The sequence below is a fragment of the Equus asinus genome, chromosome 7, assembly GCF_041296235.1.
Source record: "Equus asinus isolate D_3611 breed Donkey chromosome 7, EquAss-T2T_v2, whole genome shotgun sequence".
Classification (NCBI taxonomy): Eukaryota; Metazoa; Chordata; class Mammalia; order Perissodactyla; family Equidae; genus Equus; species Equus asinus.
Window position 1 is genome coordinate 793,618 of NC_091796.1, and position 17,021 is coordinate 810,638.

At 56.1% G+C, this 17,021-nt stretch overlaps 1 protein-coding gene across 9 annotated transcripts in view; it reads right to left on the reverse strand.

Annotated features, from left to right (window-relative positions):
• Window positions 1–17,021, reverse strand: part of NFATC1 (nuclear factor of activated T cells 1) — a 125,471-nt gene that overhangs the window by 41,973 nt on the left and 66,477 nt on the right. For all 9 annotated transcript variants that reach the window (XM_044744013.2, XM_070512812.1, XM_044744011.2 and 6 more), the window contains 2 exons: window positions 14,252–14,307; window positions 9,251–9,383 (listed from right to left, as the gene is read on the reverse strand). In XM_044744013.2, coding sequence (XP_044599948.1) covers window positions 9,251–9,383; window positions 14,252–14,307 — 189 coding nt within the window. The remainder of the gene's footprint in view (window positions 1–9,250; window positions 9,384–14,251; window positions 14,308–17,021) is intronic.

Genomic DNA, 17,021 nt, shown 5'->3' on the forward strand with positions numbered 1-17,021 from the left:
GAAAGGGCTCCAGATTATGGCCGCTGGGCGAGCCAGGTTTAAGTCCTGTGGCCGCCTGCCAGCCGCGTGGCCTTGGGGCTGATTATGTAACTTCGGTGGGCCCCAGTGTCTCAGCTCCAAGACAGAGACAACATCCGCCTACAGGATGGTGAGGGGTACACACGAGCATCAGTACCACAGCGGCTGGCACTGAGCCCCCTCCACACACAGGGGCTACTGAGGTACCCCTCTTGTTTCCAAGCTGCTGGCCCAGGAGAAGTGGGGGCCAGGGGGCGGCCTCGGGGCACGCCCAGCTCTTGGCCTTGGACAAGCCAGAGATATCACTGCTGACCGAACTGTGTCCCCAGATTCACAGCTAAAGCCTAACCCCAGAGTGACTATTTGGAGATGGGGCCTTCAGGAGGTGATTAAGGTTAATTGAGGTCCTAAAGGGGCTCTGATCTGACGAGGTCGTGGTCATAAGAAGAGGAAGAAAGATCTCGTTCTCTGTCTACCATGTGTGCTCACAGACAGAAGGCGGTGTCAGCACCTGGAGTAGGGTCCTCACCGGACTCTGACCCTGCCGGGACCCCAATCTCAGACTCCAGCCTCCAGAGCCGTGAGCCATGAGCCGTGAACATCTGTGGTCTGAGGCCCCGTCTGGCGGATTCTGTCACGGCGGCCTGATCCTGTTGTAGATTCCCCGTCTTTGTCTGCAACAACATCTGGTTGCGAGTTCATAACGGGACCAAGTGACATAACACATGCTAAAACGACCCGAAAGTTGAAGGTGCCATACGCAACCGAGGAATTATTCCTAATAATTTCCCTTCTCATTGTACACGCACATTTTCTAAGTGCTCTCAATGGCTGCAACTTGGATTACTTTCCCAGGTACCTGCCACAGTCCTGGACAAAGGGGGTTTTGTTCCAAGCCCCGGAAAACAAAGATCAGATTGTCTTGTGTTTGTTCATGACATTAAGGCCCACGTTTTACCATCAATATAAACACCCAGAAACGATAACTCTAGGGCACGACTTTTTTGAAATAACGAGAAAGGAAAAGTGAGTGGACCCACCTGAACTGCCAGCCCCTAGGGGCAAAGACGCGTCATTTCTCTGTGTCCAGAGCCAAGAGTGAGCTCTGGATCGGGTCAGGGGGTGGGTGAATCAGCGGCTGAGCGGATTCACACCCACCCATAGGCCATGTGGGAAAGCAGAGGGCATTTCAGTTCAGGATTTCATCCCCTTTTCCTGAGAGCACGCTCGCTGTCTTTCCCACACAGCTTACCCAGAGTCTACACCACACACTCCAGGTTCCTGGGGAGGCACGGTTCTCTGGTTCCAACTGCAAAGACCACAGCCCTCAGGACTGAAATCTCAGCTCCGGGCAGCCGCTCACTACGCCGACCTGACCAGGTGGCTAGGAACAGCCGTGATCTCACATGGTCCTTGCATCATCTACCTGTTTGCGAAGGCTCAGCGGGCACAGAGAGGCCCAGTGACCAAGGGCTCACAGATGGGAAGTGACGGGACGGCTCTGACGCCAGCAGTCAGAAAGGGGTGCATGAGGCAGTGTCACCATGTGTGGGCCAGCCCTGTGGTTGCAGGTGTGCACCGGCCCCGATCTTCTACAGGTTCGGTTACGTGGGGATCTGATTATTACCCAATTAGGCTGATGGCAGATACGGTCAAAACAGACCACACGAGCCAAAAAATACATCGATCGGGTTTCACCCAATAATTGCCAAAACTGCATTTGAAGGGAACATGACTCATCCTCCCGGTGGTTTGCATCCAAGCAGCTGCGCCTCGAGGGCGGGTTCTGGTCCCAGCCCAGGGAGCCGTGCTGGGGCGGCCTCCTGAGGCCACGCTGAGCCCACCGCGCTGTGCCCGCCAGTCATGGGACCAGCCTGCACGCCCCAAGTCGCCAGAGCTTGTCAGGTCTTCTCTTCGAGCGTCGGGGCCCAGACTTCTTGGGTGTCCGGCCTCACTGCACACTCAGGCTGCCTTTTACTTCTGGTGGCTCATGGCCTGGGGTTTCTAAACAAAACCAGCCTCCTGCCCCTTCGTCTCCACGGCGCTGCTGTGAGCCAGGGCTGGATTCCGAGAGGGACCGTCCTCGGTTCCCGGCCCCTGTCGCCCCCAGCCCCACCCGCTCTGGGCACGGGCCTCCCTGTCTGCCACAGGGGCCAGACCCCAACACCGTCCCCACGCTCTGCCCCCTCTCCTCCACTCCCCCAACCTCTTCAGGAGCAACAGACCCGCGTCCAAAGCCCATGCCTGCGGCTGACCCTCCATGGGGCCAAGAGGCTCAGGCATGCCTGCTGGTCAAGACGTCTGACCAGACATCGAGGCCAGGTCAGCTCTCAGAGGTCGAGGCCTCCCCGATTCGCCTTTAATTTGAGTCTGTCTTCCAGCCTTTGGGGAGCTCACCCACCACCAAACCTGACCATTTCCTGGCAGGTCAGCGACACGCAGACCAGAATGCACGTTAGAAGCTGAGGCCGCGAAGGCGATGGAGGAAACGGAATTCGAATCCGGCGCTGTAGGAACGGCCTACATGGAGAGCCAGCCCTCCCCAGAAATGGCGGACAGCTTCCAAACTTCTGCCTGACCCCCACTGAACCCTGACCAGTTACGCCGTCCATCCCGGACTGGCCTTGTCCTCACTTGCTCCTCCTGGGGGGCCTGAGTGGGACGTACACCCCTCCCAGGGCATTGGCTGGCTCCATGGGCTGGGAGGAGTCAGCATCCTGCTACACGTGGGCAGCTGGTTCCCGTCGCCTGTCACATCAGGTTTAAAATGTGGAAAGAGAAATTAAAACACTAGCGCCTCATCTTTTGGGTGGAAGAGTGAGCGAGCCAGTAAAATCGGGGACTTAATGAAAGCAGCCTCGCCCGGGTTCTGGGAGGCTCTGACGAGCAGGCACATCAAAGCGTCTTGCACAATGCCCGACGCTCACAGCTGTGCGCCGGCCCCGCTCCACCACCGACACGCTCACTCGGCAACGAGGTTATCACACAGCTGTTCCAGAATGTTCCAGAACATCCACAGGGACCAGCTATGCCCTTGACCACAGCCAGCCTGCCAGCTGACCGTCCTGAGGTCACGGGAGGCCCTGCAGGAAGCGAGGGCGGCACCTCCTCGGGCAAGCTGGGACGGCGTCTCCTCCTGCCCCATCACCCTCCCGCCTCCCACCTGCTACCGCTCGGCTTTATTCGCCTTTGGAAGGGAGCTTTGGGGGAGCTGGAGTTCCCAAAATTGACACCCCTTGGCCACCTGGAACCTTCTAATCCCCACACCCATGGGTTAGAAAGGTCAGCATAATCTGCTTTTGTGGAAAGCCACAAGCTTTCTGCGATGGAGGGAAGGCCAGGCCTTGACCCCAGGGTTCAGGCGCTGGCCGGGAGCGAGACCCCACTGTGGACACGCTCGGCTCCCCCGCCTGAGTCTCTACCGCTCCCATCAGATGGAGATGAGAATACTCGCCCGCAGGGCTGCAGGGTGGAGGACCACGTGGTCACGTGCCACACAGAGCCCTTGTAGGGATACTGCGCAAGGGGACGGCGTGGACAGCAGTGTCCTCAGAAGCCTTGGCCTCAGCGAGCTTGGAATGTGAGCAAGCCCGTTTCTGTATAAAACAGGGGACGTTACGAGTCAATGCCCAGGCGAGGCCTGGCTGTGAGGAGCCTGTCAGAGGGCTGCCCTCCCACCTAATCTGGGGTGAGGGGCCAGGGGCTGCAGGAGGAGTGCAAGGAGGGTCTGGAAGGTAGAGGAGGCTCACAAAGCCTTCGGCTGGCCTGGCCGTCATGCTTTCCTCAGCAGGAGCTCAGCGGCTTTCTGAGTCACTGCCAGCACCCATCCTGATTCGATGGCTGTGAGATTAAACTTTGATACAAGGGACTTGGGAAAAAACGAGCCAAACGCTCAGTGGAACAGGTAAACCCAAAGCTTGCTGTAAAGACGAGGCCGCCGGGCTGCCCAGGGTAACTGGAAGGCGGCCAGTCCGAGATCCCGGCCACAGACTCCGGCCGCCCCTGAGAGTAGGATCCAGCCCGCGTGCCACAGAACCGAGAGCTGCCGTCGTTGCCCTCGGGGCGCTTGGCCAGCGGCCTCGCAGGACCCTTGAGTCTGCAGGCTGCTCAAAGCCGGTTCCTCACGGCAGCCCCTGCTCTGGGATCCGCAGAAACTTGAGGCATGCAAGTCCCTAACCAGATGTTAGCTGTTCGGGCCGTGGATGACAGCCCCACGAGCTGCCGTACCTGGGGGAGCCCTGCACAGCGACCCCCCTCTGCCCGCTGCCCACACCACACCGCTGCCCTGGCCGCCACAGGGGTGATGGCGTGCCCGGCACTTCGCTCTGTCCCTGCCACTCCCGCCTCGCACACCGGCTCCTCTCTCACTGATTTCTCCCACTAGTCTTATTTCCAGACTTAATAACAAGCCAGAGAACAGTGACTCTGCTCCCCGTTCTCCCTCTGAATCAGGGCATCACCCAGGACGATTATTAACGAACGTGACCATGGATTCTCTCACTAACGATGAGCAGGGGAAGCACGATGTCCTCCTGCACCTCTTCCCGAAGCTCGTTCCCCAGCCCGCTAACGTCCAATCCACAAAGAGGAGCAGAGAGCCCGGGCAGGCCAGGGACCCACTGTCCTGGGGCACCTTTGTCCCTGGTCAGCGTCCCTTCCAAGCGGGTTGAGGTTTTCTCCTTCCCACAGTCCCGAGTGGGCTTTTAGAGAAGTGTGCAAGCTGGGCGGCCGCCATCACACGACCTTCTTCAGGTCTGTTCATCCGTGAAGGGCAAGCAGGTACCCGGGCAGAGTCCTGGCCACTCGGGGAGCCCCGACAGAGGTGTGTGTGGGCGGGCCAGGGGTCCCCAAGGCTCTCCTGGCTGATGCAAGTGAAGCTCCAGGACCCTCACCTGCACAGCTGTGAGTGACGGTGGGCAGGGGGCCCAGGTGCCATCACGGGCATTTCTGGGAAACCGACTAAAAACATCTCAGACGCAAAGACAGACTCTCCAGGGCCCAATAAGTTGTCACGATTTATTTCCTCACTTGGAAGCCGTCTGGGCCTTGGTGCACAGTTGTGACGTCGTGACCTGGGATTCTTTCTTGTGTGGGCTCCCGCCTGCCCTGCCTGCGCCCGGGTCAGCCGTCTGGAACGCAAGCCTGGGAGCCACAGCTGATGTGGACGTTCATCTGCCCCCCCAGATCTGGAGCCGCTCCCCCAGGTCAGCCTCCTGTCTGTCTTTAACTTCAACTGACAAGCTGGCAGCACCTCTCAGGCCTAACTGTTCCCGGCAGAGTCTGTCTCATGCTCGGCTCCAGGGCTCCCCTCAGCCCACACGGCACGGCTAGAGACGCCTCTAGAGAAGCCTCCTCTGAGAAGACGGCACTGAGTACTGCTAAACACAAATGGTGACAGGCAAGAGACAAGAAAACCTCTCCTGCTGCCTATGTGTCGTTTTGCAGTCTCTTCTAGAATTCTCACTTTCTGCACTTGATTGCTACCCCGGGATGCCAGGTGACGGCGGGGAGTTTCCAATTCGCTGTGCACACTCTGCTCGCAGTCTTACATTTGACTGGAGACTTTCCTCCCGTTAAATACTCGGCCGCCGCTGGAGAGGGATAGGGACCCCAATGTCCCGGGCGCGAAGAGGCCAGCCCCACCAGAGCCCAGAGGTGCTCTGCCTCCAGACTGTCTTCCAGTCTGACCAACCGACAGGGACCCTGAAACGTGACTGGGTCAACAGGGTCGGGGGCATCTGTTGTCGAGTCATCACAAGGTCACGTCAGAGCTGAGACAAGAAGGGGAGGAGGCAACGGAAGGTGACAACAGAGTGGCCCTTCTCACCCTGCCCCTGAGCAGCAGACTCCGGGCTTTTCACTTCCAACACCTGACACTCCCAGGGGCCTGCACCCGGGTGGCAAGGCCCGGCCCGGCGTGTGGGCAGTTTTGTGTGGCAGCAGGGCCCTTCCCAAGACACTGGTCCTCAGGTCACCTCTGAGAGGCAGGAGGAGACACGGCGCCATGATGTCGTCTTACTGACACCTGACCTGAGGGAAAGTCTAAAATGATACTTGATTGTACATATTTACACGTGAAACTGAATTTCACGGGTAGGGTTTAAATGTGTTTATTTCCATTGTCTCATTCATTTCAACAGCACATTTTGCAACCTTAAAAAGAATTTGCCCATGTAAATAAGAACAACGCCTCCCACGGCTGGTTTCTGCCGAGGTCGCTGTCAGATGTGAGCGCGCCTGTGGCAGACACATGGCTCATGTTAACACAGCGGCAGAACCCAGAGGAAAAATCGCACCCTGGTCCACCTGCAGAGCTGTCGGCTACCCGCAACACGTCCTCTGAACCCAGAGTTGGCGATCCCGTCTCCATGAGGGTGGGAGACCTCCCCTTGGCAGCCTCCAGGACGCGCGTGCACCGGCACTCAGAGCGCAGGTCCTCACACCTGCTCGCACCTGGGTCAGCCAGCGAGTGGACTCAGCCCCAGAGTTGAAGAAGGTCGTGTGTGCAGCAAAGAAAAACAAACCGAACACCGGTAACTGAGGTCCAGCTTTTCAGTCGTTCATTTATTTATTGTAAAAACCATGTAAGGACAGCCTCCCACGATTCGGCATGGAGTCAGGTGCTGGCTGAGGTCCCTGCTCTCAGGAGCTCACAGTCTAGTGGCGTACTGGTGTGATCACAGCCCCTGGGGCATGGCAGACATGGGGACGCACCACCTGGGAGGGCAGGGTGGGCCAGGGGCGCTCCCAAGGGCTGGCAGCAGGGACGCCTCAGGCTTGGTGGAGCTGGAGCACGTTGCAAGAAGAGAAGTGATGAAGGGAGGCTAGGGCCTGATGAAAGCAGGCCTCACACCACTGGAAAGGCAGGGCAAGTACAGGCCACAGAGAGCCAGACGAGTCACTGCTCAGATGGGACGGATGATGGCTCTGTGGGCAGAGCTGGGACCAACTATAGGGACAGGGGTCCAGGTGGGATGTCCCTTAGAGTAGAGAGGACGGAAGTACTGGGGCCGATGGGGAGTACGGGGACGGAGGTGCTGGGGCCGATGGGGAGCATGGGGACGGAGGTGCTGGGGCAGATGGAGAGTATGGGGACGGAGGTGCTGGGGCCGATGGGGAGCACGGGGACGGAGGTGCTGGGGCCGATGGGGAGCACGGGGACGGAGGTGCTGGGGTGGATGGAGAGCATGGGGACGGAGGTGCTGGGGTGGATGGAGAGCATGGGGACGGAGGTGCTGGGGCCAATGGGGAGCACGGGGACGGAGGTGCTGGGGCGGATGGAGAGCACGGGGACGGAGGTGCTGGGGTGGATGGAGAGCATGGGGACGGAGGTGCTGGGGCTGATGGGGAGCACGGGGACGGAGGTGCTGGGGCGGATGGGGAGCACGGGGACGGAGGTGCTGGGGTGGATGGAGAGCATGGGGACGGAGGTGCTGGGGCCGATGGGGAGCACGGGGACGGAGGTGCTGGGGCGGATGAGGAGTACGGGGATGGAGGTGCTGGGGCGGAGGGCAGATCAGAGCCCTGTAGGAGTGAGATTGCGCAGGACTGAAAGGCTGCTGCAGGGTCGGGGAGATGCAATGGCACCTGGACAGCATGGCCCCATGGTCTCAGTGACACTTCCTTTGGGGTCCCGCATCCTCCCACCTGTAAGAGAGGCCCCTTCTCCCTCTGACACTTGGTCAGTCTGTGTTAATGCTCAGCACTATAGAAACTTGGAGCAGGGATTACAGAAAACATTCATGTTAGAGCTATTTTCTAAACTTCTTTAGAAAACAATCTTTCTTCATAAGGCCTGGGTTTTCTTTAAAACATTCAATTTTTGGTCAGGGATGTTTGAAGTTTAATTAGGACACAATCATTACATCTTCATAAAAAGACTAAATATTTTCTTTTGTCAGACACATTGTACCTTGTTCCAAGAATGAGCAGGATGCACGAAGCAGAAGCTGGACAGACCACGTGAATCCAAAAGGAATCACAGGTTAAGGGAACAAACGACCTGCACCAGGAGCCGCCCCCCAGCCACCGACGGGCACACACACCGCGTCCGCAGCCCATTCCCTGTACACTCTCAGGACACGGTAACTTTACACAAGATCACGTTATTCAAATCTTGAAGGCATGGCTAGTATTTGCCTGAAACACAGTTAATTATAACTGTTTGATATCAACACAGATATTGTAGGGCTTTCTATCATCTAGCCGATTGTAAATGACATTTTACATTTAAGAAACTGAAACCTTCAAAAAAATCTTGATTTTACCTAGACAACAACATGACTACTTTTGCAATTAGTTTTTAGTGTGTAATTTCCCTCTTAAATTGTATGACTCTCTTAAGCTTTTAGAACCAAAGCTACAGTATAGAAGGATTGTTGGCATAGCTGAGCTCACATACAATGCAATGAAGTCCAGGATGAGCCAGTGCTGTCCTCTTACCCGCTTCCTGGCTGGCCAGGAGGGGAGAGACGGGCCACAGAGCGCCGGGCAAGGCTCTGGGGGCGCGTGGGCAACACATCTTTCTTGTCCATATGTTTAAGGGGTGAAAAAACAAACAATGGTATTTTCTTTAGGAAAATACCCTACGAAGTTGAAAAGGTAAACTAAGTTTTCTTAAGTCATAAGAAGCCATCCCCAAAATGTACAAACAGACAATCTGAACAAGGATACAATTTGGTTGAGCAAAAAGGTACCTGGACCTGAGAAGGTCTGCAGTCACAGGAGACAATTGTTCAAGGCAGAATGTTGCGGCGTTAGCACGCACAGAAACTGTTAATGTGAATTAACAACCATCCAGGCACTAGCCTTTAGGCTTAAAAGCAAGGGTTTATTTCTAAAGGCACCTGCAAGATAATTACCACTATCTGCTTTTCCACCTTAAACATTGATAGAATTCAAACACACACCAAGACCCCCGCAGCTTTCGAGCACAAAGCAGTGGTACTTTTTCTCCCCCTTGGCTGCTGTGTATTTGCAAGCAGCCAACAAAATGATCAGTAATTATCCTAACACGCAGCCCCACCCAAAATGACAGAGAGAAATACACCGAAAGCTTCACTTTCTGTTTGAAGGAGGCGACGACATGGTCTTGGTAACAAGATGATACACAACTTAAATGTACAATGCAACCATGTGGTTTTACAGAGAGCATCCCATCGTTTCTGCATCTTTTAGAAAAAGTACCCCATTGGTTCATTTTCAGCGCTTAAGGTTAGAAAGAGAGCGTTACCATTGGCAGGCAGGTAGGTGAAGTGCTGGTACTGACTTCTCTTCCTCTTTCCGTTGCAGACATAAAAATTGACTTGGACGGGGCTGGTGATTCTCTGATTTCGAAACGGCGGTATCTCGACCACCAAGGAATTCTGGTGAGAAAGCAGCAGACGGGAGGAGGCATTAGCGACAACTGCACAGGCTTCGCCCTGAAGCAGTCACATGGAGGGGCCCTTCCCGGGGGTGACCGCCTGGCAGAGTTTCTGTAAAGGTGAACAGCTCCAACTGCCCAGGCTGCTTCAAAGAAGCCGCCCACACAGAGCCTGCGTGTGACACAGCACACGTGTATGAGGCCGGGCCTGCCAGTCATGCGTGGGCCAGCAAGGAACACGGTCCTTGACGTGTGCCCAGAGCTGAGAGGTGGTCTGAGGAGGTGTGTGCAGGGGAGGCAGGCCGGGGCTTCATAGCCTTCTCAGCCTGGGAGGGAGGCCTCGAGTGCAAATGGTGAGAGCTGACTGGCACTCAGCAGGCGAGGTCTTCAGAAGACCCCACATACTTCTGCCGACCCTAAACCAGAGGATCAGCGGCCTTCAAAAAACTGAAAAAAGCCCCACGTTCGCTGACTCATGGATGGAGCCAGGAACACATGTTCAGGTAACCGGTAATGGACACCCGGGGGAGGAGCTCCCGGAGACCTGTCTCTGGGGACAGGTTCTGAGACAAGGTCCAAAGCCCACGTCATGGACTCCAGATTCCGCCAAACTGAAGACGCCGGGTGAGCTCGACACTCAGCAGATTCGGGGAGCTGGCGGATGGGCAGAGCGCGAACCCACAGATGGAACAGGATTGTCTGTGTTTCCTTTCCATGTTTTAAAATAAAAGTCAGCCACACTTGTACAAAAATTATGCTCTTTCAAGCACAGATATAAAAACAGCGACCGTGGGGTAGCACGGCAGATTGGAGAAAGAAATGGGCAGGGGCAGGATGCCTGAATCCCAGCTTCCTGTGTGCAGAGGCTGCCAGTCACAGCGCTCCACGCTGGGCGTCCGTGGGCCTGAATCAGCCCGCGGGCACATCCCCACACACACCAACACTGCAGGAGGCAGGGCAGTGCATTGATTTCCGGGGGCTGGGTGGGATTTCACATCCAAGGAGTTTCCTCATTTTTTTGTCACACCATTTCAGTTAAAGAGTAGGGAAAATGTGTAGGAAAAACCCATTGACTGTAGCTTGTTACCCCGTTTAATAGCAAAATTGATCGAATCGTGTTAATAATGAAATCTTGAGAATGTTAAAACAGAAAACCAACGAGACCCTCAGGCCCACCCTTTTCCTTTTGAAGATGAAGAAACTGAGGCACAGATGCTTGCCGCTGAGGGCTCATGACCGGCAGGGCCAAGGGGCCAGGACCCAGCCTGAGGCCCCCTCCGGGCTCGTCCGGGACCACACTTGCTCCAGGCAACATGTTTTTCTTGCTTTAATAACTTCATTTCATTTGGGAAAAGCAGTATGCACACGTGTCCCTGCCTGAGCCTGTCGTCCTCTTATCAAAATAACCTGAAGAGATGGCCCCGGTGCAGAGGCGGCTGACGGGCAGAACCGCGCTGCCGCAGACCCCATGTGGGTGCTGCCTCTTGGCGACGGGGGCCCGCGGTCACACAGCCCACAGTCGGGGGCCTGGCTCGCTGAGCAGGACTCCGAGCCTCAGTGTCACGGGTTGTGCAGGGAAGACACAGAGAAAAGGCGGGACGTCAGGGGTTGTTCTCTGAGGACTCAACCACATGGAAGGGGACACTGCGAGCATCGCTGGCGCCCCACACGCAGCTGGCCTCAGGGACAGCAAGCCACCGTGGAGTCTGCATCAGAGCAGTCCAGGCTCCACAGGAGACGCTGAGTGGAGAGGCAGAGGGCTTCTGCTTACGCTGCGCTTAGCAATAAAAGTGAGACGCCACAAGCATCAACGGGCGGCAAGAGTCCCCGAGTGCCAGAGGGCAGAGGCAACGCGCCCCAAGGGCAGGTGCGGCTCTGGGGTCACTTCTCGTAGATTCTCAGTGACCAGAGGGGTCTGTGTTTTGACGTGGGCACAGGCTGATACGCCTCAAGTCGCTCAACAGACAAATTATGTGACAAAATACTGTCCCCGTGGTGCTTAAATACACCGAGAAGGAAGACGTAAGGAAGAAGCCACAGTGACGGGAAGACCAGTCACTACAGGAAAAGAACAAGGACGACGAAGGCGCCAGGGCACCTGCAACAGCCATAAGGAACCCACCGTCTAAACCGCACACGACGTACACCGACTGCACACAGCACAATCCCCCTGTGCTCAAAGATAGCTGCAATACAATGCATATGCGTGTGAGCACACACACGCGCACACGCAGACACACCCACGCACAACAGAAGAAGCCTGGAAGGAAAACACCACACGTTAATAGTGGTTCTGACTCAGTGGGGAAATTACACCAGGCATGTGTTTTCCTTGTTTAATACTTTGTTACATCTCCCAAATTTCCACAAGTGTGACATTTTTATAATTAGAAAAAATATATAAAAGTTAGCCTCGTGTAAGAGACAAGAAGGATAAACAAGTGTATCACTGTTCACACAGACTATGCTTCTTCTAACACATGGCTGTTAACTGTTAAACTTACTTTAAAACATGCAACCTTTCAACGAGGCTGTGAGCATTGAGGCTTCCAGCGTTTCAGGCACTGAGCATGTGAGGTTCCGAGTGTGTGAGGCTCTGAGTGTGTTAGGCACTGAGCGTGTGAGACTCCAAGCATGTGAGGCTCTGAGCGTGTCAGGCACTGAGCATGTGAGGCTGTGAGCATTGAGGCTCCGAGTGTGTCCGGCACTGAGCGTGTGAGGCTCAGAGCATGTGAGGCTCTGAATGTGTCCAGAACTGAGTGTGTGAGGTTCTGAGTGTGTCAGGCACTGGGTGTGTGAGGCTCCGGGTGTCTGAGCCTGAGCGTGTGAGGCACTGAGCATGGTGAGGCTCCAAGTGTGCCAAGCACTGAGCGTGTGAGGCTCTGAGTGTGTCAGGCACTGAGTGTGTGAGGCTCCGGGTGTGTCAAGCACTGAGCGTGTGAGGCTCTGAGTGTGTCAGGCACTGAGTGTGTGAGGCTCCAGGTGTGTGAGCCTCTGAGCATGTCAGGCACTGAGCATGGTGAGGCTCCGGGTGTGTCAGGCACTGAGCGTGTGAGGCTCTGAGTGTGTCAGGCACTGGGTGTGTGAGGCTCCGGGTGTCTGAGCCTGAGCGTGTGAGGCACTGAGCATGGTGAGGCTCCAAGTGTGCCAAGCACTGAGCGTGTGAGGCTCTGAGTGTGTCAGGCACTGAGTGTGTGAGGCTCCGGATGTGTGAGCCTCTGAGGATGTGAGGCTCAGAGCATCAGCGGGGCCTGGGCATCACTGGAGAGGAGCGGTGTTGGGAGCACGGGTCTCTCCTGGCGGGAGGAGTCACTCACCTGACACCAGTCAGAAAGGCTCCAGAAGGCGCATTAGAGCCTGGAGAAGGAAGCTGAGTCTCAGGTAAAAGACACTTCCTCCTGGCAGAGCTGCCCTTGAGGAGAGCGGAAGCTGGGCCTGCAGAGCCAGAGGCTGTCAGAGCCACCCCCGGGGCAGCTGAGAGTCTCCCCTTGCGACTCGGCGTCCTGCCAGCCAAGTGCATCACTTACGTGGGTCGCTTCAGTGAACCCCATGCCCAGGGCCCCCTGTTCACACGACAGGAGTCCAGGACCCACAGGGAGAAAAGTCAGTCCTTGACCTGAGTGGTGTCTCTGAATACTGACCTTCCCGCCACCCTATGTGGTCAGGAGAAGGACCGTCCATGCCTCTGCAGCAGGCGGTACAATGACCACAGAGCCTGGGAGAATTCTGGACTTCAAAGAACCCCTCGCTAGCCGTGGCATTTTGATGTCAGCCTAAGATTCCTGCTGCTCTTGAGGGACTAAGCGGACACACTTTCCCAGTGGAGGATAGCGTCCAGCTGTCAACAGCCACTGCGAGCGCCACTGGTCTGAGGCCATCAGTTAAAAGACAGACTGCCAAAGGCTAAAACAGCAGAACCGCAGGAAACCCACACTAAACATAAAGACGGGAGAAGGAGGGATGGAGAGGCACTGCCACGCGGGCAGGAGTCAGAAGAGCCGGAACAGCCGTGCAACTCCAGATAAGAGACAGTCTCCACCAATAACCAATCATTACTGCGCAGGTGCCTGCACGTGTGAACGGTGCCGAGAAAGCTGCAAAAGGCCAAGTGTAAGGATGGGCCCCTGCGGGCAGCCCACCTGCAGGCCCCAAGCCTGGCACATGACGATGGGGTCACGCCATGTGCACGCAGATGTCCTGCACCTACACGTCCACCTGCTCGCTCATTGGCAACGGAACAAGCAATCTTGAGTGGCACAATTACATCTGAGCTCACACCGACTTCATGTTCAGAATGGGAGTCTACTAAGTCGTGGGTGTTCTTCGAGGAGAACACGTACTAAGACGGCCCTGCCAAGGATGCTGGTGGAGCCGTGGGGCCCGGCATGCCCGGGCAGGAGTGGCGCCCACTCAGAGGCTCAGAACAGCCCATCTTCCTGGGGGCGATGGGGCGATGTGGGGACTCCTGGTGACAATGACAGCCCAGAGGGTGACAGAAGGGTCCCACACCACGGGCATAAGAGTGGGCCCCCATGTCCTGGACCGTGTGGCTGAGAGCTGTTACTGTCAGGGTTTACAAAGCACTTCCTGGGTAGAAGCCTCTGTCCCGTGTGCCGTCTGGTCCCGTGTGGCCACACTGTCTGGTCCTGGGTCGTCATTTTATTTTGCATCCTCAGAGCTGGTTTAGGAAGTGTTTTACAATCATTTCTATGTCTTGTCTGTGGCTCTATCGGTTATTTTTATTAGTCGTTTCATTTTAACAAACAAGATGCCACGCGCCTCGGGCCAGGAACCCCCTCCTCCAGCCTGACGAGCCCCTGAGAAATCCCTGGCAGCACCCTCGATGCGGCACCTCTGACCGATACTTACTGGCTTGCACAGGTCTCGATCGGTTTTCGCCTCCATTTCCCAGATGTGGTGGCCATCTAGAAGAAAGGGGCAGCGAGAAGTCTGTCACTCTGTGTGTCTGGTTGAGTGCACCACCCCGAAGACGCCTGCCTTGATCCGGGCAAATGGGTCCCCTCTGATTAGGGGACCACCCCTTGCCCGGCTAGGGCCATCCCGGCTATTAACTCAAAGGAGCGGAAAGTCACTCATGCGGGACCCGCGGAGAGCAGACGCAGGCCTGGAGGGGAGAGGCTACAATCATACCCAAACTTGGTGCAGGGGATCTGGGGGCCTAAAGACCCCTGGCTTTGCCGGGGACCACAGGGCGGCGAGCCCCAGAAACCTGCCCCTCTGCCTGTGTCCACAAGCACATCTCCAGCCCCACACCGACCACAGAAGGGTTCCCACGCTCCACTCTCCCAGGGAGCGCGAGCCCAGGAGAAAGACAGGCGACCCCAGTAAAATGTGCGCTGTCTCCAGCCCCGGACCAAGGTTTGCATCCTGGCTCTCCACCCGCAGCTCCAGCCGCAGTGCACACAGTGGGAAGCACGGGCCAATTACCTCGCCCCCGCAAAGCCCGCAACACCCTCTGTGCTTTTGGGAGTGGAGTCACTCTAATGAGCAAGGGCCCAGCAGCCAAGGTCCTGCCTCCTGCGGAGGAACTGCTGGGTAAATAAGAAAGTCCTTTCTCTGACTACTTCTGGCCACATCAGGATATATAGAAATGCAAAACACAAGGTATTTTTAACCTTACCCCAGTGGCCGTTTGCATGTTTAAAAATCCCGAGGGTGCCTGTGAAAGGGCTATTGTTCTCCTGGCCCCAGGCCCAGGGAGGGGAGGTTCTAGACCCACGCTCCTGGGAAGGAGTTTGGACACCCCTCTCTGGTGAGCACACTGTTTGGGGACTAGTTTGGGTAGTTAATTTGAATTAATGGGTGTCAGTCTCCGACAGAGGCCTCTTTCCTCGCCATCTTTTATAAAATCGGTTCCCCAAATGAACATGTATAGCTAGATATACTTAGTTTTTGCTTATGCTCTGTTTTCAAAGAAGAAATTATAAATAAATTAGACAAAATCTCCTTTCTCTCCCTCGTAGTGCCGGCGGGCAGGGGTGGAGGGTGGAGACAGAAAGGAAATGTGAGTCACAAGGAGGCCGGCCGAGAGCAGCGCCAGTGTGCCAGGACCACAGCAGCCCCTCGGGACGCGAGGTCCCAGCACAGACCGTCCACCAGATGAACCCACTCAGGACAAAATGCGGACCCACGGCCCAGGGGATGCCACCCACGTCTCCTCTAGGGAAAAACAACAGGAAACTACAAACACAGCCCTCGGCTCTCACAGGCACCAGGAGCGCCACAGAGCAGCACACTTCCCCGGGTCCTGTGAGCTCAGGACTCGGGAGAAAGAAGCGTCCTTAACTCCGGGCACAGGTGCGGACAAAGGATGGAGGATTCAGGCGCCGTTGCCGGGAACGTGGGCTCCTTCTGAGCCATGCTGTCCACACCTGCTTGGGACTCGCTGTCGGGCCCCAGCCACCCCCCACTTGTTTAAGGAAACAGAAATTACTCTTCCTATAACCAAGTGTCCCATGTTCTTGGTGCCTTTTAAAAACAACTTAAAAATTTTTCTTATGACCAAGCCTGTCTTTGCCCCCCCAGACAAAGCAGCTTTAGGTGCTATACTCTGACCTGCTGGGGGCAAAACCCAGCTGCTGCTCAGTCTTTGCCTGTTGACAGAAGCTGCCAGATCAGTCTGAGTTTCAATAAGGAATTCTGGAGAACGTCCAGGCCCTCCCATCAGAAGGGGGAGAGGGAGGGCAGCGAGTGTGTTGGGAGAGGGGAAGGGAAACTGAGGCCAGAAGGGCCAGGGATAAGACATTTAGCAAAACCTCACGTCGCATCAGCAACAAGGGGAACCCAGTGCCCACACTGCCCTCCATCCGTCCTCCAGGAGGGGGGCCAGTGACCAGACTCGGCCTCCCCATAAATGTTTTGCAGGTTCATTCGTGTAACGAGAATTAAGTGTAATGCAGGCATGGAGGGGTCTGTGGGGCCCACCAGCAGAGGACATGCTCCACCGGAGGAGTCTTTCCCCTCCAGCACCTCCTGGGCCTGTGGGACGCCTGTCATTGGAGCATCTCCCGGGGGCTGGCAAGCCATGCAGTCCCACTGTGTACAGCACTTCCAGGAGCAGCCAGGCCCAGCCACCCGGCTCAGGCACACCACCCCTTCACAGCTTTCGAAAACGCCGACCCTTTGAGTCACAGCCTAACACAGCACAAGCAAACACATTTAGACACTCCCATTAAAAGTTCAGCTCTGGGACCCCACAAAGTGCCCCCCTGCGCATTCCCACCATGAAGGTCTTTATATCTGTGGTCGATTAACAGCCCAAGGGGGCTGGCATTTGGGGCTTCTGTTCCTGCTTAGGGATCCTAAGAGAATTGTCTTTTAAAGGCCAGTGTCTATTTACAGCCAGAAACGTATGCACAGCAATGGTTCAGGGACAAGACAGGACTGAGGCAGCTTAAAGATGGCTGACAATTTCGGACTCTTTAGGAAATTACACAAATGGTTCTCACTTCCCCTGGCACTAGCAGTGGCCACTGACTGCTGATGTCACAGGAGCTGGTGCCGGTCAGACCCCTTGCCATCAGCCTCTGGGCACTCTCCTCTGCACAGCGCAGGCCGGCCTGGGTGTTGTGCAAAACTTGAGCCTCTGCTAGGAAGGGAAGCAGTCGGCCTGAATGTG